Raw genomic sequence first — 27,204 nt, forward strand, 5'->3', positions numbered from 1 at the left:
TCACAAGCTTTCAGCCAGCTGGAAGGAAGGAGAGGAAAGCACTCAACCCTTCCAATCCATCAGTTCCTGGGGGATCTTGGTGCCAAATTCAGCAGCCCCAGGCCTCGTCTGCTGCTGCACCCAGGTTGGCAGAGTTATTTTATATTTTCACTGGCTCATGTAACTAAAGCAGAGGGAATTAAATGTACATCTTCTCCTCCTCTGGGAAGTTCTGCTGTGCTGCAGGTGGCTCCCAGAGCTCTGGCTCTGCTTAATAAGGTTCACAAAACCTTTGAAAGGGAAGTTTGTGCTCCCAAGGAGCCTTGGGAGATCTCTCAGCCCCCCTGGGGGATCAGTGTTGCTCCTGGGGGATTGTTCTGAGCCTGGGTTAGACAAACATCCAGTGATGGCAATTCCCAGCAGCTCACTCTGAACCACCTGGATCTCATTCCTGAACAGATCCTTCCTGCCCACTCAGCAGCTCAAAGAGAGACAGGAGGCCCTGGCAGAGGACAGGAGCCCTAAGAACAGCACAGAATTGGTTTATTGGCCCATTCTGCCCCATTTCCACAGGGACCTGGGGTGCTGCTCTTGGCAGAGAGGCCAAGGAGCTTTGGCTGCTTTCCTGGAGCACTTGGAAATATTGACAGAGCTCCTGCAGGGAATCAGAGCTGGGGTTTCTGTGCTTGCAGAGTCCTCCAGCCTCAGCCTGAGCCCTCAGGAGCCGAGTTCCAGCAGGAATCCTGGCAGGGCTGGCTTTGCATCCCTTCCCGAGGTCAGAGCTGCTCCTTGTGCAGCCTGGGAGGTGAGGGGGGAGCTTTGTGCAGCTCGGTGTGGGGAATCTCCCCTGCTAGCCCAGGGCACAGACATTGACAGTCTGGGGCTGCTCCTCCCCCTGCGGGGGCTCCGTGAAGCCGTCCCCGAAGCCCTCGGCCTCCACCAGCTCGGGTTTCCTGCGGCACATGGGGCAGAGCCGGTTGCGCACGGCCAATGATCTCATCCACACGATGAGGTTCCAGCGCTCCCCCGAGGCGATGGGCAGCGCCCCGTGGATCTGCCCCCCTCGGTGCAGCAGCCCCCGGCCCCACACGTGCTCCACCTCGATGTACTGGGGCACCGGGCTGGGATCCTGCAACGAAGGCAGGGCGTTGGTATCACACCAGCAAAGCCCTCGAGTGGTTGAAATTTGTCACCGCTTACCCACAGCACCCAGGGAGCACCATGGAGAGGGCAGACCCTCATTCCCAGTGCCATGTTCAGAGGGAATTTAGAGAGATTCAAGCAAAAAAACCCACGTTTCTCTGCTGTGTGAGAGCTTCCACCCTTCTCTTGCCCTGAAAATAGGTGCTAGAGATGTAGCTTGAAGTCACATCTGAAATAAATCTCTCCCTCAGCACCGCCCTGCTCACAGTTTCAGATGTGGAGAGAGGGGCTGGTTTGTTTCACTCCAGTTTCTACTGCAAAGCTGCATCTGTCCTCTCTTTGAAATACTGAATATTGAGATTGGATATGGGAATATTGCAGCAAAAGAGGCTCCTGTATAACCAAGCCATGCAAGAAATGGGGAAGGGACAGAGCAGGTTTGACTGTCAGAAGTGAAGAATTGTTTTGTAGGACACGGTGGATGCCTGGAGGCTGAGGGGTGAGGAGGGAGAGGTGGGTGGGACGTGCTCAGTACCTGGCTGAACTCCCCAAAGTACAAATTTCCTTCTGTGAATTCTTTTCCCAGGGAAACGTTCAAGGTGACTTCGGCGTTGTCGTAGTGGGAGCTGAGGTCCAGGTCCTCGTGCGGGGAGTACTTGACCACGAAGGCTTTGTGGCTGTCCAGGCAGGCCCCGCCCAGCTCCGGGTACAGCAGCGCCGTGATGGGCCGGAGCCGCTCCCGCAGCGGCGTCAGGAAAGGCTCGTCCATGCCCAGCTCGTTCAGCAGAACCTGCGCCGGGACAGCGGGGGGAGCAGCTCAGCAGCCTCCTCAGAGCTCTGCCCTCCTCCTGGCTCGGCTCCAGGACTTTGGAGCAAAGGGAAAAGGAAGGAGGATCAAGGTGGAGAGGGATGGGGGGAAAACACAGAGTAATAAGATTAAAAGGTGGGTGTTCTTTAAAAACTCTGCTTGATTGAAATTCGGAGGAAAAGAAGCACAGGGGATGAGTCCTACCCCGTAGTTGTTCATGGTGTTGGGCCTGCCCTTAGGCATGTCTGACTGCTCAAAGTTCTCCAGCTCATCCAGCAAGGCCTGGCAGAAGTGCTCTGTGAACACTGGGAGCCGATAGATCCTCTTGTCTGTCAGGACAGGGACAGAGTTTGCTGGGGAGGTTCCCAGTGCTCCTGTGCAGCTGCACTGAGCTGCTGGCAGGGAGAGCACAGCACCCACAGGCTCCCCTTGTGCTGGCACCATTCCCTGTGTCAGCCCTGGGCTGTATTTGTTGTTTTTCATGCTGGTCCCTCATTTCCAGAGCAGAAGGTTCTGTCTGGAACTGGTGCCCTGGATAAATCCAGGAGCCCTGCACACAGACTTTGCTGTCCTTTGCCTTGAGGAAAGGAGGCAGCTCTGCCTCTCCCCCTCTGTCTCTTGGCAGCTTTTCTGCTAGGCAGGGAGCTTCACTGCTGCCTCCAGGGAAGCTGGAAACCTTTTTCAGTCTTTTTCAAAGACTAAAATCTAGACTGAAGCTGTTTCAGCCCAGACTAACCCACAGGAGCTGTCTGCAATGGGAAAGCACTTGGAGAGGAAAGCCAAGCTCCCAGTGCTGCCTCAGCAGGCTCCTGGTGAGGTGTGGAACAACCAAAACCCCAGCCCTGCTGCAGCTGGGGCCTCTGGTGAGACATCAGCAGGATGGGAAAGCAGAAAACAGCCTCTGATCCAGAGCTGCTGCCTCTCCAGAGCCCCTCCTCAGCAGGAGGAACATCCTGTGTGCCTCAGCTGTGTCACAGCAGAGCTGCTCCAGACAGGGCCTGGGAACAGCTCTCACCAGGGAGCTCTGTGTCATCAGGTGTTGTTTTTTTTACCTGAGAAGGACTCGAGGTGGCTCAGGAGGCCCTGGAGATCAGCACCTGGAGATGTGCAGAACCTCTCAATTTCCAGAAACTCTGGGGCCAGGAAGGAGTCCTGGTGTCAAGGGAAGGATGGGAAAATCACACAGAAACACAAAATCAGCCTGCAGAGCCCGAGAGGGAAATGGGCTCCCAGGGAGATACCCAGTCCCTGGGGAGCAAGGCTGAGTCACACTTGGTAATTCCACAGCAGGAAATGCAGAATGGCACTGGTGCTTTACCTGCTGGGGCAGGGCAGTTGCTGCTTGCTTTAGTTCATGGGTTTTTTAGGAGTAACTGGCCAGATTTATCACAGACATGACAGGAAAGAGCCTTTCCTGGCTGGAACCAGGAATCTTGCCTGGAGAGCATGCTGTGCTGTTGTGTTTTTAACGTTTTAAATCCAGTTTTCATATGCTACACCTGTGTTTTAATTCAGTGCAGCTTTAGCAGTGTGCAGTCCCGAGGGAGGGTGAAACAAACTGCAAAAATAAAAATCTCAGGTGATTTTTTTCTGGGTGCAAAAGGGATTCCAAACCTTCTGTGTACCTGCAGAGTGTACACCTCTGGGTGTTTTGGTTTGTAGCACTTGGAGATGATGGCTCTGCGTTCCACTGACTGCTGGGGTAACTGTTTCCTCCTCTGCACTTCTGCCTCAATCTGCAAGTGAACAACAGAGCACACTGTCAGACATCAGCAGGGCTGAGTGGGACAGCTCCAGGAATCTGCTCCTTGCTTTAAACCAGTTATTTTTGTTTGGGGGCACCTCTGGGACACAGAGTGTTTGGCTTAAAAAGTGACTGAGGACTTTTCTGTGGAAGTGTCAAGTGGAGCTGTGAGCTCTGGGCCCTTTCAGGCATTCCGACACCTCCAGAATCTGGTTTTTGTTCTGACAATGGAAGCATTGTCCAAAATAAAGACATTTGCTGGGAGTGAGACAAGTGCTGTCATGAAGGGATTACTGCTAAGTGTGCTGCAGACAGGCTAAGCTGCCCTTTCAGAGCAAACAGCTGATCCAGGCAGCTCCTCCCGTTTATTTCCCCCTCACCAGATTCATTTGTAGCAGTCCTCAGTGAGGAGAGAGTGAGCAGCCACTCCCCAAGCAGCTCCTGTGCTCATTCCCTTTCCCTCAGCGTCAGGCCCTGAAGGTCTTGGGAACCAAGCAGACAAATCCAACAGATTTCTCAGCTTCCTTCCTCTTCCCCTCCCTCCCAGCCCCAAGGTCACAGGGCAGGGATCTGTAACCCAGCACTGCCTAAAAAATCAGAACTGAGTTCTAAGTGGGAAATTTGGACTGGAATTGCTGCTGGACAGGGAGAGCTGTGCCCTTCCCCAGCCAGGGACAGCCACTGTCATCTGCTTCCTGCCAGCACTGAGTGACTCCTATTTGTTTATGTAATTTCTAAGTCTCCTCTGTGATGTTTATATTGATACAGCAAACCTTGTATGCAGGTCTGAGCAGATCTGCAGAGAGCCCAGGTGATTATAAAGTGCTTAGGACCGAGGTGATTATAAATTGCAGCCAAAGTTAGGATCTTGTTTTATAAATTCTGTATTACATTGCTCGTTGTGCTCCATCGATTCTGCCTGGGGAAATCCTGTGCTGTTCTACTCATAAATTCTCTGTTGTATGAATCATAATTATCCAGTTAATAAAGCTTTAATTACAGTATAATTTACAGCCACCGTCATTCTGCCAAGAATTCCTAAAAGAACCTGTCTGTCCCCTTAGTGTCAGGTGACATTGGAGCTGGTGAGTGACTGATCCCTGTCCCAGGCCCGGAAAGAAGCAGAAATTCTGTGATAAAACGTGAATTTCTGCAGGATCCCATCTCGGGGCTGCCTTTAAAAATGATTGGCACAGGAAGGGACAAGGAAAGACAAACGAGGGCACTGGGAGCCAGTGGAGTAAACCCACGGAGGGAGCGGCTGGGATGTGTTGACTGACAGGATTTAATCGCAGGGTGGCGGCTGAATAAACTCCTCGCTGATGGCGCCCGCGGGGAATTCTTCCCTGGGGACTCCGCCCGGCCCCGGGCTGGATCGGGACGCGGTGCAGGAGCAGAGGGGCTCCAGCAAGGCCCGAACTCCCGCGGGGACCGACCCCCGGTGTGGCACTGCCGGGGCTGAGGGGCTCCCTGAGGGGCCCGGGTCTGAGGGGGTCCCTGAGGGGCCCGGGGCTGAGGGGATCCCTGAGGGGCCCGGGGCTGAGGGGATCCTTGAGGGGGCCGGGGCTGAGGGGATCCTTGAGGAGGCCGGGGCTGAGGGGGTCCCTGAGGGGCCCGGGGCTGAGGGGGTCCCTGAGGAGCCCGGGGCTGAGGGGATCCCTGAGGGGGCCGGGGCTGAGGGGGTCCCTGAGGGGGCCGGGGCTGAGGGGCTCCCTGAGGGGGCCGGGGCTGAGGGGGTCCCTGAGGGGCCCGGGGCTGAGGGGATCCCTGAGGGGGCCGGGGCTCCCCATCCCCTCCCCGGCACCAGGAGCTGCTGGAGAGCGCCCGGAGGGGCAGCGGGATGGGCAGAGGGCTGGGGTGTTCACCTGGGCAGGAGGAGCTTTGGGCTGAGCTCAGTGTGGCCTTGCAGGGACCGACAAAAAACCTTGGAGAGAGACGATTTCCAAGGGCTGGAGTGACAGGACACAGTGAATGGTTCACACTGACAGAGGACAGGCATTTTGGGCAGAAATTCCTCCCTGTGAAGGAGGTGAGGCACAGGTGCCCAGAGCAGCTGTGGCTGTCATGGATCCCTGGCAGTGCCCAAGGCCAGGCTGGAGGGGCTGGAGCACCTGGGACAGTGGGAAATGTCCCTGCCGTGGCCAGGATGAGTTTCAATGTCCCTCCGCACCCAGCCCATCCTGGTGCCCCGAGCCCCCGGTGGCCGTGAGGGGCTCCCGCCGCTCACCTCCCTCAGCACCTCCCGGAACTGCTCCTCGCTCCGGCAGCCGCGCTCCCGCAGCGCCTGCAACACACGGGCCCGTCACCGCCGCGGCCGCCGGCGCGGCCCGCTGCCCCCGGCCCGCCCGGCCCCCGCGCTACCCGGCCGTGGTCCCGGCGGAGCTGGGGCTCGTCCCGGTACCGCACGTGGAGCCCGAACCGCCCCACGAAGATGTTGTCGGTGAAGAAGCAGGCGCACCCGCGGAACGGCCGGCCCGCGGACATGTTTCCTGCCGGAGAACGCGACTCGGTCCTACCCTCAAAGGGCTCCGCTTCCGCCCGCGGGAGGGTGCATCGGCAAGTTCCCAACCGGGGCGAAAACGGAAAGCGGCGGAATCTCCCCGGTTTTACGCTCGGTGTTTCTGTCATCTCCGTGACGCCACCGCGGCCCAGTCCCGCAGCGCGGCCGCTGCTCCGCAGCCCTCGGGGCCGGGCCGGGCCCGCTCGGAGGGGCAGCGGCCGCCGAAGGTTCTTTGCAGACGCTCCCTGAGCTCCCCGGCGGGGGCGCGCGCGGGCGGCGGGGGCGCGCTCCGGGAGCGCGCGCGGCGGGCTGAGCGCGGCCCCGGCCCGGCCCGGCCCGGCCCGGCCATGGACGCGGCGCTGCCCGAGGCCGAGCGGGAGGTGGTGGTGGCGGCCGAGCCCTGCGGCCACGGCAGCAAGTTCGAGGACATCTACCGGCTGCTGGCCGAGGGCTGCTTCCCGCCCAGCTTCTGCTCCATCAAGAGGAAGAACCTCAAGCGCTACGCCCAGAAGTTCGTCGTGGACGGTGGGGACCGGGGGCGGCGCGTGGGTGTCAGGCTGCCCTGGGCCTGCCCGGGGGGAGGCGGGCGGTGCCGGCCCCGCACACCGGGGGATGGATGTGCCGGAGGCTCGGCGTGGGGAGGGGATGCGGCTCTGGGCAGCGCCATCGCGGCCGCCGCTCCCCGGCCGGGCCCGGGCCCGGCACCGCCTCACGGGCACCGAGCGGGGTCGCGTCAGCACCGGCGCTCCACGGCTGCCCCCTGGCTTTGCGGTAGCGGAGGATTTCACACAGTCCTGGGTGCAGAAAAGCTCCGTCGGCGTGCGTAGGGGTGATTCCAGCTTAGCAGCTGGTCCAGGGGCAGCAGGAGCCGTGTCCCAGCTGGGTTTCCCACTGTGCAAAATGAGCCTTTTCTGGCGGCGAGCAGCTGTGGGAGGGCTGCAGACAAACCTCTGGCATCCGCAGGCGGCTGCCTCTACTACGTGGGACCCAAGAAGGAGGAGAAGCGCGAGGTGATCGTGGACCCCGAGCGGAGGCGCCAGGTCTTCCTGGAAAGCCATTTCACCGAAATCGGGAACCACCTGGGCCAGAAAAAGACCGTGCACCGCATCCAGAGCCGGTACTACTGGCTCGGCATCGTGAAAGATGTTGTGGACTGGGTAAGTGGAGGGCAGTGACCGTGTCCGTGACACCGGTGCTGGCAGCAGTCCCGAGACAGCAGCCACAGGAGCGCTGGTGCAGGGATGATGTCATTCCCTGTGCATGTGCTGGGAAGCCACACACCGAGCTACCCTGCAGGTGAATCTTGGAGCGTCCCCAGGCAGCTGGGTAGGCTGGATGTCTTCCCCTGAGTGTCGGGAAGCCTCCTCAGCCTTCTCGTGCAGGGCAGTTTTGATCAGCGTGGCAATGTGGGATTGTTTCAGACAAGTTGCTGAGCCTAGCTTTGGGCAGTTTGGATTCTTTCCAGAGCTGCCCAATTCCCTAAACTGTGGCAAGAGGAGGATCTCGGTGTCTGCTCAGCTGCTTTGCCTCGCCTGTTTCATTGCTGGCAGTTCCCTGCAGCAGGACTCTGCAGCACTGTGGTTTAAGGAGTGTGCTTGCATTGCATGGTCTGAGCTCCTCCAGCGTCCTAGGGCTGAGGATTTCTCTAACCAGCAGTAGGAGGTCAAAATACAATAAAAATCGCCTGGAAACAGAGTGAGAAATAGCTTAGCTGTAGGCCACGTTGAGAAATTTGGTTATTGTGTCAGAGAAAGCTGTCAGGTGAGCCTTGTGAAAGGTGAGATGCGTCAGCCTGTTGTGTTTCGCCCTTTTTTTTTTCCTGCACCTCCTTATTTTGTTGGGAGAAAGGAAAGTGCTGAGCCCTGCTGTGTGTCTCACGGTGCAGTCTGAGTCTGACAGGATCCATCAGCACGTTCCCAAGTCCTTTGATCCCTCTTTTCCCTCTCAGATCAAGATGTGTGAAACGTGCCAGAACGCGGAGCACAACAAGAACGTGACGCGGAAAGCGCGGCCCGTCAGGGTGGAATCCCCCTGGGAAGTGCTGGGATTAGACATCCACGGTGAGTGAGAGCCTCAAGTGGCTCTCGGGGCTCCTCCCTCCAGCGGGAGCGTGGCAGACCTGCTGCCACACGCACCGAGGGAGAGCTGCCGCTGCCTCTGACGAGGTGCCAAGGAGGCCACGGCAGCCGCCCAGGCTGCAATCTGATCCCCGGGCTTGGCCGGGCTCCCTCTGCACACACGGTGAGAGCTGTGGGCGGGCTCTCTTCCCCAGAACTGAGGCTCCCACGGGTGTATTTTTGCTGACCAAGGTCACCGAAAATGTTCTGGCCAAATGACATTGCAGAAGAGAGTCGTGGTCACTTCTGCAGCGACTGGGTTTTTCACTTTGCCCATTTGGGGGATATGAGGACATCACATTGATTTTTTTTTTTGATGGCTGTTTATGCAGGGCCTTTTCCTGAGACAAGCCAGAGCAACACACACGTCCTGCTTGTGACTGACTACTTCACCAAGTGGGTGGAGGCTGCTCCTCTGCAGAAGAAAGATCCTTTCTCTGTGGCTAAAGCCCTGGCTACTGTTTTTTACAGGTGGGCTCCTCTGCTGTTGGTTACATTGCACCTCTGCAGTTGGAAAAATACCTGATGTCCTCAGGGTGTCCTCTTCCTATGAGAGCAGGAATTCTCCCTTCTACAGGAGAGACCATGCAGTGGCTCTCAGTTGCTCTTTACAAAGTCCCTGGGAAGAGCCTGCTATCCTCCTGTTATGGGCAGAGAAGAAAGAGGCAGAAATGTTTCTCTGAGTAGCCTGAGGCCAGGGGAGCTCTGTCCCAGTTCTCTGCAGAAGCTTTAAAGCCATTCCCAGATTTCTCCTAGAAAGTGTTCCTGTCACCATGTGACATTGTCCTTGTGGAAAACAACGTGGGGCCAGTGGAGATTTGAATTCAGAGCAAGAAGCTGCTCTCATTTCTCCTGCTGCCTCATCATTCCAAAGCAAACAGGCGTGGCTGCTTTGGAGCAGAGGGACCAGCAGACCTCTCTGCTCTTGGGGAGGTCACAGCAGCTCCATTAGCACCAGCTCCACTGGAGGGTCCTGTCCCCTTCCTGTCCCATTTTCACCCATAAAGATGGAACTCCTTGGGCTCTGCCTCAGCTGATGGAGTAACACCAGCTGTGTGTCCTCTTCTTGCCCAGGTTTGGCGCCTCCAAGAACATTTACACCAGTCAGAGCTGGGACTTCTGCGAGGAGGTAGGTCTGCTGTGGGCTGGTTCAGGGGGAAGCAAAGTGACCTTCAGCAGGTTTTTTGGGCAATGTGACTTTCAGCAGGATTTTTGGGACAGTGTGACCTTCAGCAGGCAGCAGGTCCTGAAGGCAGAGTTGTGATGTGCTGTGTAGTGAGGGTGAGATGCTGATGCTGCCATATCCCTGCCCCTGTTGGGAGTGGGAGCTGATTTGCCAGGCGTGGGAGCTGATTTGCCAGTGCTTTCACCTTGGCAGGGATTTAAAGTTGTAGATCAGTGGTGCAAGTCCTCTCTGCTAAGAAGGAAAGACCATGTGCACGAAATTCCAGCCCTACCCTGGGATTAATGCAGCTTCCCGGTGCTGTGGAGAGCTTCAAGCACAGGAGCTGTCATTGCAAAACATTTTCTCAGGCTCTAATTTTTCTGGGGGGCGTTTTCAGACTGGCACAGGGCAAACAGTGCCTGTCCTGGCACAGGGGGGACAATGCCTTTCCTGGCACAGGGGACAGTGCTTTGGAGGCTGCTCCGGGGCTGACACGCCGTCATCTCCGTGTTCTCCCAGGTCAGCCGGCACCTGTGCGAGCGCTGGAACATCTCACAGCTCCTCACACCCACAGACCCCACAGACCCCCCCAGCCCTGGTGACCACAGTGCTGAGGTGCTCAGGGCCTCCATCTGCAGCGTGGTGAACGAGAAGCCCAGCGAGTGGGACGCGCACCTGGACCCCGTCCTCTTCGAGTTCCGCACCTCGGTCAACTCAGCCACCAAGTACAGCCCCTTCTTCCTCATGTTCAACAGATACGTGTGCCTGTCCTCAGAGGTAACTGCCCGGCCCAGGGGAGCCTTGCAGGAGCTTTGTCACTGCTGTGGTTGCAGAGTAACACCCGAATCTGTGCCTTGCAGGTGGATTTTGTCAAGGACTCTAAAGAGCAGGGGGCTGGCTCTGGTAAGGCCGACAGCCTCCCGCCGTTCACAGCCACGGTGCAGGAGCAGCAGAACGTGGTGAAGGAGATTGTAAGTCTTGTGGTGCCTTGAAATAATTTTGCAGCTAAGTCCAAGCCTGGCCTGAGAGGAGACGTGGCACCTCAGTGTGTGCCAAGGGCAGCAGGAGCAGAACTGGACCCTCTGGGCCAGCACCACAGGGGAGCTGCTGGTGGTGCTGCTCAGAGGTGGGTGATGAAATACGAGGGACTGACTTGCTCCATCAGGCTAATGAGAGCTGTGTCCCAGCCTGCCCAGCTCCCTGCCTTGTAATCTGCATCTCAAATCAGCCAAGGGAGTCCCTCCTTAGGCAGGGACAAGAAGCCTTCAGGGAGATGCTGTGTAACTGCAAAGGTTTAAAGTAGCCCTGCTCCAAAATGTGAGGAGGTTTGGGCTACCATGAGGAGTAGTGGCCCAGTGGGCAGGGAGATGGGCTTGGGGAGCAAAGTCAGCATGCAGCTCCTGACTGTCTCTGACATGCTGGGTGACCTTGGGCAGCTCATTTGGTCTCTCTAGTCCTTGATTCCCTCACTTGAAAAATGACCTCAGTGTCCCCTGTGAAATGCTTGGTGAGCTGTGTGCCAAAAAACCACAGACAAGGCTCAAGTGCTTTGTTTGCTCAGTCATTTCTTACACTCAGGGTTGTGTGGTTCTCTCTGATCTCACCTGGACTGTGGTTGTTCTTGCCAGGGAATGACAGGAGGAATATGGGACAGGAGGGAGGAGGGCCTGGGAGCTGGATATGTAGGATCTGATCCCTTTTGCAGCTCAGGTTCACTAGCTCAGCTCCCCTTCTGTGAAATGGAGCCGCAGATCCTGGCACAGGGCAGTGAGAGCTCTGTCCTGTCCCTGAGGGAGCCTCTGCTGTTGGGATCGCTGGCTCTCTCCTGCATCCAGGCAGGGGTTGGGGCTGTAATTAACAGGAGGTGATAAAGCTTCCCTGGGCTCTGTGGCACTCCAGCCTAGATCCCCTTCTGCCCTCTACTGACTGGCAGCTCTGAGCTCGGCCGTGGAATTGCAGTTTCACACTGCAAGGTCTCCTGCTGGTTTGGGTGGTGAGAACAAGGCTGGGAAGTCCCTGCTGAGTCCCTCCCTTGCCCCAGGTGCATTCAGCTGTGACACTGCCAGCTCTCACTCCCTCTCAGCCTCTCTTACAAGGAAGGACCGTGGGAGCTGGGCCTGCTCAGTCTGGAGGAGACTGAGAGGGGATCTCATCAACCCACAGAAATATCTCTGAGGGGTGTCAGGTGATTGTGCCAGGCTCTTCTCAGTGGCGCCCAGTGACAGGATGAAGAGGAATGGCCATAAACTAAACCACAAGAAGTTCCACCTCAATGTGAGGAAGAGCTTCTCTCCTTTAAAGTGCCAGAGCACCGGAACTGCCCAGGGAGGCCGTGGATTGTCCCTCTGTGGAGACATTCCAAACCCACCTGGACACATTCCTGTGTCACCTGCTCCAGGTGACCCTGCCTGGACATGGGGTTAGCCTGGACGATCTCCAGAGCTAAGGATTCCAACCATAAGGATTCTGGGATTCACAGAGCTTGTGTCAGAGCTGAGCTGGTTGCTGCATGACCCCTGGAAGCCCAACCCCTCCTTTCTCCTGGCAGGTGATCTCCAACATGACCACGGCCTGCAAGCGCGAGCGCAAGGGCGCCAAAAGGAAAACTCGGGGCCTGCCCTCTCTGGCCTTCAAGGTGGAAGACAACGTGTTTGGGGGCAGCCCTGCCAGCTCCCTGAAGAAGCTGAAGAAGGGCCAGTTTGTTTCGTTCCAGATTGAGACGGTGCTGCCCCCCGAGCAGAGCATGACCGGCGGGAAGAAGCCCAGTTAACCCTGGGTGTGCCGGGGTCCTGCGGCGCCGGGGACAGCACCGACTGTCCCCAGGGTTTGTGGCCTGGCTGCATGGGAGTGCAGGGTGCAGACATGCCTGCTCTGTCCTGGGAGAAAGGAAGGGGACGGCTCAGACAAAGGGGTCTGTTCAGTCCCTTCCTGGTCCGGGTTTGCCCTTGGATCATCCCTCGGAGCGAGGGAGGTGGCACCGTCCTCGTTTAGGTGTGGCAGGGAGAGACTCGGTCCTGCCAAAAAGCTCCACCTTGACTGTGGCTTGGAAGTTGCCCTTTGGGAGGGATTGGGTGCAGAGCAAAGCCCAGGAGTGATCTGGGTGCAGGTGGAAGAGAAGCAGAAGCCAGACCTGGCTTAGCCACGGGCAATGTTTCCTGCAGCTTAAAAGTGTCCCTGCTGTGAGCCTGAGCCAGGAATAGTCACTCCAGGTCTGACTGTGTTCCTGGTGGATGTGGGAAGGGCTTGAAGTGAGAGATTTTTTTTTTGTTTTTTAATGGTTTGTTTTAAGCATTTACTAGCAGAAATAAAATCAACAACAGAATGTGGTATTTTTGGTTTTGGTTATCCAGGCAGAGAAAAATGAATTTGTCTTTTGTAATGTCACCATTCTGTTCTCTCCAGAAATGGTGCAAACTCCAGGAATCCTGACATCTGTGCCTGTGCTAGTGAGGGTCACAGGGGTGTTTTTAAGCCCAGCACTCCAAAAACACCTGGAAATTTTGGGATAATGACACTGCCTCTCTGACATGTGTATAGCCCACCTGGATGCATGGGTGCTGTCTAGGAAAGAGCCTGAGCTCTTCCATTCCTTAAGAGTTGGAGTGGGAGGTGAAGGGGAAAATAATTTACAAGCTGGATTTCTTGAAAATGGATTTCTCTGTGTTAGGGGTTAATTAAACCCTTGTCAAGTCTCTCTTGAGGGGTTAATTAAACCCACTGAGCCCCTGTTTAAGGATTAATTTAAAATATTATTTCAAGCTCTTTTCCCGGTTGCTTTTTGAGCCAACTCCTGTGTTGTATTTTCCCTCTCTACTGCAAAAATGACATAAAACCAATAAAATAATTTTAAAAATTTAAAAACATGTATATTTAGGGAGTATAAAAAAACCTTCTGAGGCGGGGAAAATTCCGGGGCTGCCTTTGCCGCGCCAGGGCGGGGTTTTACCGGGGCAGGGCGGAGCGGGGGGACCGGGGACCCCCAAATTCGGGGTTCGAGGGGGGGTCCCCGGTGCCGCTTCTCGGTCCGGCCCTGGGCGGGGCCGGGCGCGCGCCGCAGGAGGGGCGGGGCCGGGGGCGGGTCCACGGCAGAGCCACGCCCAGCACCGACCTTGTTCCCGGGACGCGCCGCCGCCGCCGGTTGGAGCGGGCTGATCCCGCCGATCCCCGACCCGCCGCCGGTAAGAGCCGTCCGGGCGGGCCGGGGCTGAGCTGCTCGGAAGGGGGAGCCGTGTGTGGGGGTCCGGCCGGGCTATGGCGGGCTCGGCCCTTCCCGGGTGTCTCCCCCGCCTCGGGACGTTCTCCTGCGCGGGGAAGGCGGGATGCGAGTGCGGACCTTGGGCGGCTCCAGCTCGGCGGCTGGGGACACTGCTGCGGGTGGCGGGGAGCTGCGGTGGCTGCCTCCTACTCCTCTTCCTCCTCCTCCTCCTCCTCCTCCGTGGGCCGGATCCGCGCAGCTTTGCAGCGGATGGCAGCAGCGAGCACCCTGGGAAGCGTGTGCTGCTCCTCCCTGGCACCGCTGCTCTGCTTTGCGTCCATCCCTCCTTCCCCACCCACCCCGTAAACCCCCGTGCTTTCCCAAATTGCAGCCTCCGCCCTGTTTACTCCGCTTTTTAGTGTTTTATCCCATTTACCCGACCACCGAGCGGCTCTCGCCCAAGGGCACAGCTTGTCCGGTGCCGAGGCTGCCCTTGGTCCCGGTGCTTTGGTTTTGGGGCGCTGCGGTCTCACAGGCCGGAGTGTGGCCGGCACATGGCCCCTTTAGCGCGGTGCCTTCCGCACTGTGCACCGTCACCAGCTGCTGACCCAGCACAAATTTCGGGATCCGCCACCTCCCTCTTGCCAACGCGTGGCTCCTCAGGGCATGGCACCGGAGCAGGTGAGCGGCTCGCTCGGCTTAGGGCAGGTCGAGCTTTCCGCCCTTTGCCGGCTCCGTTCAGAGCCCGCCCCAGCATCGCTGCTGCCGGACAGACCGGGCGGCAGCGAGGGCAGCGTCCCGCCCGCCCCGGAGCCTTCCTCTCCCGCGGGACGCAGCCGTGGAATTCCAATCCCTTTTTAATTTCCTCTCGGGATTTTTGTTGTGTCATTGAACTGCACGCTGACTGCACAGCGGGTTCAGTGGGCTACCCCGAATTAATATCCAGGAGGGCTGGGGACAGTAAGGTGTGGCAAGCTGCGGTACATATGGTTTAGTCTTATTTTGATGAGGGGGATCCGTTATAGAGCTGAGCTGCTCCCTGTCTGCTTTCCTACGGTTTTGGCTCCTTGGTTTCAGCTTTGTCCTGGGAAGGGTGAGCAGGGACTCTGGGATCATGACTGTCCAAGTTTAACACCTCCACGGCTCCGTAGCACAGGACACGTGGCTGCACGGATGTGATGGCAGCACCCAGCAGCGGCCACAGCCAGATTCCCATCGGGATGTGCAGATTTTTGCTTTGGGATTCAGGATGGGTGAAGGCATCCGGGAGGAGAGTTTGTCTTCTTTTGTGCTGCTCATTTAATGAAATACCGTGTGCAGCAGGGGGGAGGGAGGTGCAGATAGTGGTGTCTGGGGTCAGGATGGGTTGGTGGGGAGCTGGCACAGTTGTCCCCCATGTCCTTCCCTTTCCCTGCCTCCTCTCTGAGATAAATAACCCCGTCCCCCTCTCTCACCCCGCAGCAGAGGCCGACATGAGCACGTCCTTGCTGTGCTAGGGCTGCCCCTCCCCACGTCAGAGCCCCCAGCCCGGTGGCGAGGATGCGGGCCTGGAAGGCGGTGGCCAGCACGCTGGCGCTCAGCGGGGCCGATGTCGTGGTCACCACGCTGCTCTACACACACGGCCAGGGCGGCCGGAATGTCCTGCAGGACCTGCGGCACTTCAACATCTTCAACTCGCTGCTGGACATCTGGGGGGGCTGCCTGTACCGCAGCTGCGTGCTGCTGGGCGCCGCCATCGGCGTGGCCACCAACACGGCCTACGGCCCCCGGCGCCTCCGGGCCTCGCGCACCTTCATCGCCGTCGTCTGCCTCCTCATGGGCATCTACATGATGGTGAAGCTGCTGCTCTACTCGGAGGTGCGGAAGACCATCAGGGACCCCTGGTTCTGGGGGCTCTTTGCCTGGACCTACGTGGCGCTGGCAGCCACCTTCGGGCTGTGGCAGCTGCTGGCCTGTGTCACCTCGTCCCGCGAGGCGCTGGGGCCCAGCTCCGAGTCCCGCGCTGAGGTGGAGGAGAGCTGTGATGGAGGCACCCCGAGGGACAAGAGGGAAGAGGCAGCAGGTCCCACCATCCATAAACTGCTGTCCTACACCAAGCCAGATGCCTTCTTCCTGGGCATCGCCTCCTTCTTCCTCCTTGTGGCTGCCTTGGGTGAGTGAAGGGACCAGGCAGGCCATGGTGTGCTCCCATCCCCACCAGGAGGGATGGAGGAGCCATGGTCATGGGGCATGGAAGCACCCTAGGACTGCTTTTTTGGGGGTGCTGGGTGGCATGTGCTGCATGGGGTGGGTGAAAAATGCTATGAGGCAACACCAAATGCAGAAGGGGATAAAATATTCTGGGAGGGCAACGTCCCCATTGTGTGATGGCCAAGTATCTCTGGGGTGGGGATGGGGTTGTCCACAGTCTGTCATAGTTGGGATTACAGATCCTCTGCCAATCCCATGCAGTGGGGCTGAACCTCCATGTCCTGTGCTTGTCCTGCAGGAGAGACCTTCCTGCCCTACTACACAGGGCTGGCCATCGATGGCATTGTGGTGCAGAAGAGCATGGATCGCTTCTCCACGGCAGTGCTGGTCATGTCGCTGCTCGCCATAGGAAGGTAATGCAGGGGCTGGATCTGGCCCTGGAAAGGAGTTTGGGGTTTTCCCACAGGAGTTTGTGGTGATGGTGGGCACAGGCACCCACTGCACCAGTTTGGTGCCAGGCCCCAGGGACGTGCTGTGAATTCTCTGCACAGAGAGGCCGTGGCTGGCAGTCACAAGGCCTTTGTGGGGCCCTTTGTGTCCATCTGCTGGAGATGGGGGAGCAGGAATGGACACAGGGAATGGGTTCCCTGGGGAGTGCTGTTCCAGCAGCGCTGCGTTGCTTCCCAAAACTTGTGACTACCACGGTTAGGACCAACCACCACTGTGATGGTGGCACCCAGGAGAGGTGTGGGCTGGTGATAAGTGGTGTCAGCACTGCCCAGGCCCTTGGCCAGGCGTGGGGGTGTTGGTGTGGCTGAGAGGGTTTCGTGTCCATGGCTCTATAACGTTTCTTATCTGCAATTAGCTCATTTGCCGCAGGTATCCGGGGCGGCGTTTTTACGCTCATCTTTGCCCGGCTGAACATCCGCCTTCGGAACTGCCTCTTCAGGTCCCTGGTGTCTCAGGAGATGAGTTTTTTTGATGAGAATCGCACAGGTTGGTTCCTCTCTCCCCTGGATTCGCTCTAACCTCTCTGTCCCATCCCAGATTTTTTCCCCTTGGCTTGCTCTACTGTCATACAGCAGACTGGGGGCAGCCAGAGGCAGCAGCCACTGCTCGTGGTTAGAAATAGAGGCAGAAAGTTCTTCCTTTTCTGTTGCCTCCCACCGTGGGGATGTCCCATTGCCACCCATCAGCCTGGCATCCAGAAGTCCCACCCCCAAAACTCCCATTTCCTTCCTCCCATCAGTGCCTATTGGTGGGCTGCTCTCCAGCTCTGCTCCTGTCCCCGAAACCTCGGATGTGTGAGGCTTGCTGGGTGTGCTTGTTGCTTTCCCTGCTTCCAGTTCAGTCCTGTCCCTGTCCCAGGCCTTGTGTGCCACTCTGGTGTAACTTGCACACATTTAATTTTGTCTCAGTGGTATTTTTAGTTTTGAGGCTGTTGCTGTATTTAGCAGTCACTGCACAGTGCCTTGGTAGCTGAGGGCAGCAGAGATGTTACTGGAAGTGGGATACAGATAACCCTGGACTTGCACAAAAGCATGGGAATTCAGCTGGACTCAAACACAGGCCAAGGATTCAGGAGCTCAGGGTGATGTTTGCTGGCTGTAACACTCAGCTCCACCAAAAGGCACCGCCAGAGCTTCATCACTCAGTAGCTGTCCCATGTCCTCAGGTCCCTCAGGCCAGCTCCAGGCTGTGGACTGTGTGTGGCCTGTGGGCTGCCCTCCAGCACAGGATGCTGCCACAGATGCCACAGTCCCCTTTGCTGTCCTGCAGCCACCCTTGGTGACCCAGGGATGTAGCTTGTGCCTTCAGGTGCCACCTCCTGCTCCTCGTGCATGCAGCAATCCAAGCTCCTCTGTTTTGCTCTGCATCCACAGCAGTGGAGAGTTGCCTCCCCTTTCCACGCCACCCTTCAGACCCGCAGCTGGTTGGATGGGGAGCTCCATCTGGCCCCTGGCATGGGATGTGGGACACAGTTAGGCAGTGACCTGCAGTGGTGACACATCCCTGCTCTCCCCTTCCCTGACCCCTCGTTGCTGCAGGGGACGTCATCTCCCGCCTGACGTCGGACACGACCATCGTGAGCGACCTGGTCTCCCAGAACATCAACATCTTCCTGCGCAACGTGGTGAAGGCCACGGGCGTCATCTTCTTCATGTTCAGCCTCTCCTGGAAGCTCTCCCTCGTCACCTTCATGGGCTTCCCCATCATCATGCTGGTGTCTGATGTCTATGGGAAGTACTACCAGGTAGGCAGGAGCAGCTGGCATTGCCACAGTGTGTCCCTGTGAAGCCCTCAGGGAGCTTGCGGGTGGCCTTGGAGCCGGTGGGAGTGATGCTGGAGTGTTTTGCTGCCAGCAGTGGGGGCAGGAAGGTGACGTTAAACCTGTGTGGGCAGACTGGGCTCTTACCTTGCTTCATGCTCAGGACTGGAAGCATCTCAGGTCTGATAGAAGAGGTGGCTGGGCTGTGGAATGTCCTGTATGCATCTGCCTGTCCTTGTGCCATCTCTCCTCTCTGTTTGGAGTCACCTGGTGGGGCCCCAGAGCCCAGGGCGAGCGGGGAGATGTGCCACAGGCAGCCTGGCACTCACTGAGCTCCCTCTGCCTCCCCCTGCTCCCTGCAGAAGCTCTCCAAGGATGTGCAGAGCGCTCTGGCCAAGGCCAACAACACGGCTGAGGAGACCATCTCGGCCATGAAGACCGTCCGCAGCTTCGCCAACGAGGAGACGGAGGCCAACGTGTACTGGCAGAAGCTGCAGCAGGTGTACAAGCTCAACAAGCGGGAGGCCATGGCTTACACCTACTATGTCTGGTCCAGTGGGGTAGGTGGATGGCCCTGGGGCTTCCCTGCCTGGGGCTGGGATGGGCAGGGGGGTCTCTCCATGTCCCAAAGCACACATGGTTCTCCTCTGCTCCCAGGGAACTCTGTGGGGTGAGCCCAGCCCTGCTTTCTGCTGCCGGTGATCCCCGGGCTCTTGATTTGTTATTTTTATCCATCAAAATGGATGGATCAAAATACACTCCAAGGCAGCGTTGTGTCATTCCATGGAGCTGCCTGTTTTCCCTGCCTCCGGTTCACATGATAGGAGCTGCAGGTCGTGGAGCAGCCCTGGCTGCGTGGTGCTGCAGTGCCTGCCTGTGCCAGCTCCGCTCCGGGGCTCCGGCTGGGAACAGCCGTGGCGTTGGTTGAGCTTCTGCTCAGGAATGGAGATCTTCTGTGTGTGGGTGGTGGCAGGGGGAGGCTGCTGGGCTTTGGCTTTGGGCTTTTTTCTTTTTTTTTTCCCCCCCTGCAAAATGCTTTTTCATCGTTTAACACCAGATGGTTTGGGATTTCTCCAGGGCAAAACCCTCACGCGAGGCTGCCCTCGTCTCTGCACGTTCAGGGATCGAGGCAGTCGCTGGTGAAGGGTCTGTGAGTTACGGTGCCTTCATGCAGCTGCGAGAGACTTCATGGCTTCCCAAGTCTGGAAACAAAATGGGAGCATTATTAGCATGGTTTCTGGGCTCCCAGGTGAAGCTGGAGCATGAGCTGGGTTGACACTGGTCCTGACAAATCTAAGAAGGCAAAAGCCCTAAAAAAACTGCTCCTGCAGGGCTCATGTAGAAAGAAGACAATGGATGTAGCTCAGCCCTGGTAGAGTCTTTCTTGGAGGGAAAGCAGGAGCTTAAGGTCAGATCATGGCAGAGCTGTAGAGGAGGCATTTTTTCCTCCTGTATTTTTGTCTGTGTGAATTTACAACCTCCTCTGGTCCCACAGGGCACCAGGGCATTGCTGCTTTTTGGAGCACCTGGGCAGCATGGAACAAAACCAGCTGAATAAAAGGGGCCGGTATTTTTGTCACATCAGAGCTGATCTGTCTCCTTTCTAGAGTAGGTGGTACCCCCCACAGACTTCAGGTGACAGCTGGGGTTATGCTTCAGGGACTTGTACAGGCAAGGAGGATATTCTGCATTAACTCCTGGCTTGATTTTGTGTTCTAAATTAAAATGTGTCACACTCGTATAAAGGAAAGTTTATTTTAGTGGTGAGGTGACTGCATGCCTTGGATAATTTGAACATAGATTATTATGCTTGAGGACCTCAGTCCAAGAGAGAAGTTCACGAGATGCTCTGTTATTTCAGATAAATTCTGCCTCCTTGGCTGCTGTCCCTCGGGACTTGTTTTGTTGAAAGATATCTGCCCAGCTCCTTAAATCAGCCCATGTACTTGAGTTGTTTTTCTCATTTCCATGCTCGCTCCTAGGGCTGTCAGCTGCACTGTCAGGGATCCTCAGCTCAGGGCCCAAAGGATAAATGTCAGCACATGAAGTTTGGGCTGTTGTGTGAGTAATGACAAATACACCAAATATCCATTTGTCCTTGCTGATTCTGGGCTGTTTTCTTGCTTTCAGCTGACCCTGCTGGTGGTCCAGGTCAGCATCCTTTACTATGGAGGGCACCTCGTGATCTCTGGGCAAATGACGAGTGGAAACCTGATATCCTTCATCATTTATGAGTTTGTCCTGGGGGACTGCATGGAGGTGAGTTAGTTTTAGCAGGGAACGCCAGAATGGGTTGGGTTGGAAGGGACCTTAAAGCCCATCTCTTTCCAGCTCCCTGCCATCGTCAGGGACACCTTCCACACCTTCCCAGGTTTTTCCACACCTCATCCAACCCGGCCTTGGACACTTCCATAGGTGGGGCAGCCACATCTTCTCTGGGCAACTTGTGCCAGGGCCTCCCCAAGCTCTGGGCTGCCCCTTCTATCTCCCAGAAGGTCCCAGGGCAGTTGCAGGGATAGATCCAGTGCTGACTTTCCCATGACTCATTTCTTTGGTGCTTTGGCACTGCCAGAGGGGGGATGCTCCCCTCTGCTCCCCATTCCTCCCCTGCTGTGGTCTCACAACCTTCGTGTTCCTGAAGCAGCTTGTCCCCCAAAAAGGCAGCTGGGAGCAGAGGGGTCAGGCTGGCCCTGCTGAAGGGCAGAGCCCTGGCTGCCTGCCAAGCACATTTCCTGGCATGAAGAATGAAGGGATTACAAAGCTGCCTGTTAAATTTCAGGCTTCATTAAAAACTTAATTATATTACTTTTTTTTTTCCCTTTCCCTGGAATAGGCTGCAAGCTGCTGCGTTGGCAGCACATTAGCAAGATGGGATTGTGGGTGGGATGGTAGAGCCCACCCAGGGCTGCCTTCCCCTTGCAGAGGCATAAACTTGACTAATCCAGCAGGAATGATCCAGTCGAGGTTTCCTCACAGCCAAGTGTGGTTTTGGTGGTGCTTCAGCCTCTGTGCAGGGGCAGAGCAGAGCTGGAGGCAGCTTGCCTGGCTCTCACCATCTGCTCAGATCACTGCAGCCTCTGGTGGGGTTTCCAGGCTGTGGTTTTGGTGTGGATTTAGTTTGGTTTGGGGGGTTTTCCCCCTCCTGGTGGGAGGGGCAGTAACAGTACAAACTGTTCTGCAGCTCTGGGTTTAATATTGAAAAACATCCTTCCCCTGGGCTGTCCATGTATCCCTTCCATACCCAACAGAGGAGGGAGAGTTTTCCTTCCCTGTGTCTGATGCCCGCAGCCAACGTCAGACGATGGGAGACTTGGGAATGCTTCAGCCATTCCCCTTTGGAGTGGCACTGGCTGATTCCCCATCTCCTGGGAGGGTCTCACTGCTGCCTCTTCCCTTGCAGTCCATCGGCTCCGTGTACAGCGGCCTCATGCAGGGGGTGGGAGCAGCTGAGAAGGTTTTTGAGTTCATCGACCGCCAGCCCACCATGGTGCACGACGGCTCCCTGGCCCCGGATCGCGTGGAGGGCAAGGTGGAGTTCAGGAATGTCACCTTTTCCTACCGCACTCGCTCTGCCACCCAGGTCCTCCAGGTGAGCCCCATGGGCACTGAGCGCTCCCAGCACCACGTGCTGCTGCTCCATCCTGGCCAGGAGCAAAGCCCAGCCCTGCAGGGAGTGTCAGCTGCCTGTCAGAGATGGGTAAGGGCAGGCTCAGCGCTTGCTGGAAAACAGATTAAAAGGAGCAGCGGGTGTTTAGGGCCGGCCTTCCTTACAAGGAATGAGATTTATTAATAAAACCCTTGTTCCCTGCTCAGGCATTAAACATGTCAGCGTGGCACGGGGCTTTGTGCCAAGCTGCCTCTGACTGTTTCCGTGGGAGAGGGGCTGGGATCATGAGACAGGGGGAAGCAGCAAAGAGGTCAGTTTGCTGTTTAGAGGACCTGCTACATCAGCAGGCAAATCTGAAGCAATTTGGAGGCTTTTTGCTTCCTCAGAGCCAGGAGAAATGGCTGATGTGGCACATCACCAAGGCAGAGGGGCACTCTGGCCAGATTCTGGCTCCTTCTCTTGTGTAGTGCCCCAGGATGTTGAGAAAAGCCTGGACCTGAGCATGTTCTCCCATCCATGTTGCAGGATGTGTCCTTCACCCTGCACCCTGGCAAAGTGACAGCGCTGGTGGGCCCTTCAGGGAGTGGGAAGAGCTCCTGTGTCAACATCCTGGAGAACTTCTACCCCCTGCAGGACGGGCAGGTGCTGCTGGATGGGCGTCCCATTAACATGTACGATCACAAGTACCTGCACTCCGTGGTACGAGCGACTGATACCTGTATTCTGCTTGGGATACCTGTGCTCTGCTTGGCCCACTTGCCACCTGCAGGGCTCTGAGGGGATGCATGGCACTGCTGCACGTTGCTTTGGGTTTGATCTGGCAGCTCCAGAAATGTCCAGAAAGCTGGAGGCTGGAACTGGTCCAAGAAATGAATTTGGATAATTTGTGGGGGTGGAAAGGAAGGGGATGGAGGGCGGTTTCAAGGGGAAGGGGAAGCCTTCCAAAAACAGAACAAAAAACATCTTTTGTTTGGTATTTTTTGGCCAACACAGTAGAGATATGTTTTTGGCTGTTGGATTAATTATCATCTAAATTGGGTTTGGAAAAAGAGTTTTGTATTCCTCCAGCAATTTCTGCCTTAAGATCTTGGAGTAATTCTCAGCTAATGGGGAGTTAAACCTCTCAGGATCCTGGCAGCAGCTGGAGCACCAGAAGGGCTCGTGCTTTGCCTAGGAGAGGGGTCTGGGCCCCTCAGCTCTCATCTGTGTGTCAGCACAGATCAGCCTTCATCTCTGCAAGTAACTGCCTCCTTTGTTTGCCCCCAGAGCAAATGGCCTCAGCAGTCAGCAGGAAAACCTGAAAACAATTGATCAGAGACAGGCTGGAAAGCCAAAGTCACTGTGACTAATTTACATTCCCTGCCCGTACAGAGCGAAAATCAAAGGCCAAGCAAATCTTTCAGTTTAGAAAGCCTGGTGTGGTGTTAGGGGCATGGGGAGAAATCAATTAAAATATGACCGTGTCTCCCTGGCTCTCTCCTGCACAATTCTGAGTAATAGTTTGAAAGGTTTGATTTATTCCGATATCAAGGGTTTGATAAAGCAGCTGAACGTGGCAGTGAACAGCCATGGCTGTAAGGCAGGACAGGGAGACTGTTGCTAAGCAATTAAGGAATTGCAGCAGTTACCTCCCTAACTTGCTTATTTGGGATTAAAAGATGCAAGAGGGCTCATTCACACGGCCCAAGTGTGACTACTGGCCTTGAAAGGAAAATCAGCAAGGGCCTGGGAGAGGGTCTCTCCAGAAACTGGTTTTCATTCTGGGAAAAGCAAACAGTAATGGGAATAACAGATCTGGAGCAAAACCACAGCAGGCTTTAGGAGGGCAAAGCCCATCTCAGATGCCAACATGCCAACATTGCATCAGGTTTCTTTCCTGCAAAGTGGCTTTCCAGCAGAAGGTGCAAACTGGGCATGCTGACATTGGCATCCTCACTGGAAGCTCACCTTGAGCACTTCTCTATGTTGGTTAATGACATTTCTATATCTTGATCTCAGACCTTACTCAGCAGGAACAAATATCAATGGTCAGAGATATCATGCAGTGCATCTTCTGCTCCTGACCCCTGCTCTCCCTTTGCTTCCTGCAGATCTCCCTGGTGAGCCAGGAGCCCGTGCTGTTTGCCCGCTCTATTGCAGACAATATTTCCTATGGCTTGGCCTCAGCCTCCTTCGAGTCTGTGGTCCAGGCTGCCCAGAAGGCCAACGCCCACAACTTCATCACCGAGCTGCAGGACGGCTACCACACAGGTACCACCCGCTGCTGGGGCTGCCAGCTGCACGCCCTGCCAGCTCTGGGTTTCCATTTTGACCCCTTCCTCTCTCCCTTGACCCAACAGAGGCAGGGGAAAAAGGAGCTCAGCTGTCAGGGGGGCAGAAGCAGAGAGTGGCGATTGCCAGGGCCTTGATCCGAGCCCCTCCCATCCTCATCCTGGACGAAGCCACAAGCGCGCTGGATGCGGAGAGCGAGCACGCGGTGAGTGGGTGCCCTGGCTGCTTGGGACAAAGAGGGCTGGGAGGGACAGACTGTAGCCTCAGTTTCCAGCCAGTGGACAAACTTATTCTTGATACAGTGCTATCAATTTGCTTGAGTAAAGCAAATTCCGTAGCAGGAATTTGATTCCGATGCTCTTGTAGCCACCAGGAAAGGAATATTTCCATGCTCACAGCAGCCAATGCCTGACAAACCTGATGAGGGAGGGATCTTTTTCAATGTGGAAGGTGTTAATTGGCATACAGAGAGTCTGTGCAGCCTTTTAGGACAGGATACAGAGGAAGACCTATAAAATGGTGCTGCAGCAAGGAGAGTAGGAGTGCCTGAGCTCAAATCCCAGCCAAGGCACCAAGGAAGTCACACTTGCAGGAAAAGCCTTGAGCATCCTGTGAACTGGTTTATCTGTCTGGAAGTTTGGCCTCCCTGATGCAATGACATGAGGGAAGGGCTGTTCAAGGTTGGGATTTGAGGATGTGCCTCCAATCCCAGAGGACAAATCCTGCTGGGGCAGCACAAGTATCTGACCTTGGAGCAGCTTGCTGCCTCACAGGTCCTCAGTCACGGGTGTGGTACCTGATGCCAGCCCAGAGCTGGTTTTGGCTACCCAGGGGTGTCAATGTGACATGTGCCTGATGGCCACCTGCCCGCCTTTAGACGTCAGTGCTATTGTCTCTTGACTGGAAAAAAACCTTCTCTTGCCTTGCCTTGATACACTGAGGAAAAAATTCTGCTTTTCTGAGCAGCTGCATTCACCAGGTATTGGCTTCCTGCAGTCTCTGCCAGCACCACGTGGCCTCCAAATTTGGGGCCCAGCTGTAACAAGTCCCCATCTTGCAGGATCAGACCTGTGCTCGTAGCTCACCTGGCTGGACTGAGATGATGTTTGGGCTGCAGCCGGGAGCTGAGCTGGACATGCTGGTGCTGGTAGTGCTGCAGGGAGCAGAGCAGAACTCATCCCCTGTCCAGAGCCTTCTGGACAGAGACCACAAAGCTGCTGCTGTCCCAGGGGCCGGGCACTAACGCCTTTTCTCCCCGCAGATTCAGCAGGCGATTTACGGCGACTTGCAGAACCACACGGTGCTTGTCATAGCTCACAGGCTGAGCACTGTGGAGAGGGCACACAACATCATTGTGCTGGACAAGGGCCGCGTGGTGCAGCAGGGCTCGCACAAGGAGCTGATGGAAGAAGGAGGCCTTTATTCCAAGCTGGTGCAGAGACAGATCCTGGGGCTGGAGGGGGGCGGCACGGACAGTGGCCAGCCTGCAGCCCGGGGGGACGCGGCCAAGGCGCCCGGGGGGCTGGAGGAGGAGTTCAGGATAGACCATTCCCATTCCCTGCCGGCTGCGACCATGGCACAGGACGATTTCACCAACGCTGCCGCACCCAAGTGAGGGCGGCCGGCGCTCGGACGCTCCCTGGGATATGGAGGTGGCAGAAAGAACAGCTGGGATATGGAGGTGGCAGAAAGATCAGCTGGGATATGGAGGTGGCAGAACGGCGCCGCTGGCTCGCCCCACGTCACACACCCTGCACACCCAAACACACACCATAGAGCTTCCTGCAGGACGCCTGCTGGCCAGCAAAACAGGGATTCACTCGAGGGAGCTGGGTCCTTAGCAATTCTCAGCATTTCTACTGGGTTTCTTTTCTTACTTCCAGTAACTCCTCTCGACTGGGACTTTTCTCCCATCGATCTGCATGTGTATCTGCTATTAACTGTAATGGATGTTAAATGCATGCGTGGGGGGGAAGGTTGAAAACCCCTCCAGGAATTTCAGGGGGTGGCTTTTGTGGCTGGATAGAAAAACTGACTGTAAAGCAAGGTCCTGCTCCCTCTGCCAATCTATGGGGATAATCCAAAGTTGGCTGAAGCCTGTAGGGAGTTCCCTTTGGCTTTGGTGAAAACTGGATCACTCCCATGGAGCTGAAGGCCGGGAGAGTTTTGCACTGAGTGCCTGCAGGCTCAGGCTCTCAACCATTGCTGCTGAGCTTGAATTACGTAGTATCCATCCTTGCTGGGACAAGCCAGGGGACCGGGAGGCAGATGTTACTTTCTGATTTGCTCTTGGTGCTTGGTGGGTGTTTGTTTTTAAGGATGAAACGTTTTACCATAACTGGGTTAGGTTTTGGGGCTTGGGGGTTTTTTTGTTCTATTTGTTTGTAGTTTTTTTAATGTTATTTGTGTGCACTGTGCAATGTCTGTCTGGCTCCAGCATCCACTGAAAATTGGTCTGTTACTTCAGAATTTTTTTTAACTCACAATCCCGGTGCTGGTGTGAAAAAAAAAAAAACACTACTAAAGACAGGCAAAAAACACTAAAAGACAGCACTTTATAAATCCCACCAAAGCTTTGTTCAGCTTCAGGCCATGCTAGCGACTTCACTGCATGGGAAATCCGTTCTGTCACGTTCCTTGAAGTCCAGCTTCAGCTGCCTGAACTTTATAATGTGTTTCTTTGAATATAATTTATTTTAGTAAGAGGGATAGAAAGAAATGTGTTGCTCCTAGTCCTTTGGGGTAATGGCTCTGGCTTAGTAGTGTTATCCTGCTATAGATTGGTGAAAAATCCTGTGCAGCCAGGCAAGTGCTGTTTTAAAAATAGCATTTCTAGGGGAACACTGACTTCAGACTCTGCATAGTTAGGAAATTCTCTCAAGCACTTTAGCTCTCATGTTTTCTGATACTTGAATGCTGCTGCATTTTCCTTTCCAGCAGGTTTGCATTTTTGTTATTGGCAATGTTTTGTTTTCATTTAGTGATGTTTTACAAACTCTAAATTTAGTGTCCTTGAGGAGGGATGCTCAAAAAAAAAAATAAAATACTACCTCTGCCACTCAACATCGAGCTGCTCTGGTTGGGGGTGTTTTTTGCTTTCTGGGTTTTCAAGGTAACGTTCATCTGACACCACAGCTGAATGCAGCTGCTCCTGCACCTGTTCTGGGGAATGACAAGAGGAGCCCACGGAGAAGGAGGTATGTAAAACACTCCAGC

At 55.9% G+C, this 27,204-nt stretch overlaps 2 protein-coding genes across 3 annotated transcripts; one reads left to right on the forward strand and one right to left on the reverse strand.

The window, feature by feature from the left end:
- Positions 1-505: 505 nt before the first annotated feature.
- OGFOD2 (2-oxoglutarate and iron dependent oxygenase domain containing 2) lies at positions 506-6,180 on the reverse strand. The gene is made up of 7 exons (XM_036393083.2): positions 6,036-6,180; positions 5,902-5,958; positions 3,556-3,666; positions 2,983-3,082; positions 2,135-2,259; positions 1,658-1,912; positions 506-1,108 (listed from the first exon to the last, which is right to left on the reverse strand). Exons 1-7 carry the CDS (start codon positions 6,156-6,158, stop codon positions 830-832), a joined length of 1,050 nt encoding a protein of 349 aa, XP_036248976.1. The 5' UTR covers positions 6,159-6,180; the 3' UTR covers positions 506-829.
- A 7,370-nt stretch (positions 6,181-13,550) lies between these two features.
- ABCB9 (ATP binding cassette subfamily B member 9) lies at positions 13,551-27,051 on the forward strand. Of its 2 annotated transcripts, none has more exons than XM_036393507.1 (12): positions 13,551-13,634; positions 15,113-15,803; positions 16,140-16,254; positions 16,707-16,837; positions 17,890-18,095; positions 18,473-18,670; positions 20,241-20,369; positions 21,511-21,699; positions 22,243-22,416; positions 23,808-23,967; positions 24,057-24,193; positions 25,250-27,051. In XM_036393507.1, exons 2-12 carry the CDS (start codon positions 15,191-15,193, stop codon positions 25,601-25,603), a joined length of 2,406 nt encoding a protein of 801 aa, XP_036249400.1. In that variant the 5' UTR covers positions 13,551-13,634; positions 15,113-15,190; the 3' UTR covers positions 25,604-27,051. The 2 variants fall into 2 exon arrangements, with proteins under 2 accessions (XP_036249400.1, XP_036249402.1); XM_036393509.1 differs by having other exon boundaries at positions 13,590-13,634; positions 15,116-15,803.
- Positions 27,052-27,204: the final 153 nt, after the last annotated feature.

Source organism: Molothrus ater, chromosome 18 (assembly GCF_012460135.2).
Source record: "Molothrus ater isolate BHLD 08-10-18 breed brown headed cowbird chromosome 18, BPBGC_Mater_1.1, whole genome shotgun sequence".
Taxonomy (NCBI): Eukaryota; Metazoa; Chordata; class Aves; order Passeriformes; family Icteridae; genus Molothrus; species Molothrus ater.

Bases quoted from the DNA above. Each gene is read 5' to 3' on its own strand.
- ABCB9 (XM_036393507.1), top strand. From the start codon at position 15,191: ATGCGGGCCTGGAAGGCGGTGGCCAGCACGCTGGCGCTCAGCGGGGCC. The intron at 18,096-18,472 runs GTAGGCAGGAGC...TGCTCCCTGCAG, and splicing joins TCTATGGGAAGTACTACCAG to AAGCTCTCCAAGGATGTGCA. The intron at 23,968-24,056 runs GTACCACCCGCT...TTGACCCAACAG, and splicing joins GCAGGACGGCTACCACACAG to AGGCAGGGGAAAAAGGAGCT.
- OGFOD2 (XM_036393083.2), bottom strand. From the start codon at position 6,158: ATGTCCGCGGGCCGGCCGTTCCGCGGGTGCGCCTGCTTCTTCACCGAC. The intron at 1,913-2,134 runs GTAGGACTCATC...GTCCCGGCGCAG, and splicing joins ACACCATGAACAACTACGGG to GTTCTGCTGAACGAGCTGGG. The intron at 1,109-1,657 runs GTACTGAGCACG...CCTTCGTTGCAG, and splicing joins ACTTTGGGGAGTTCAGCCAG to GATCCCAGCCCGGTGCCCCA.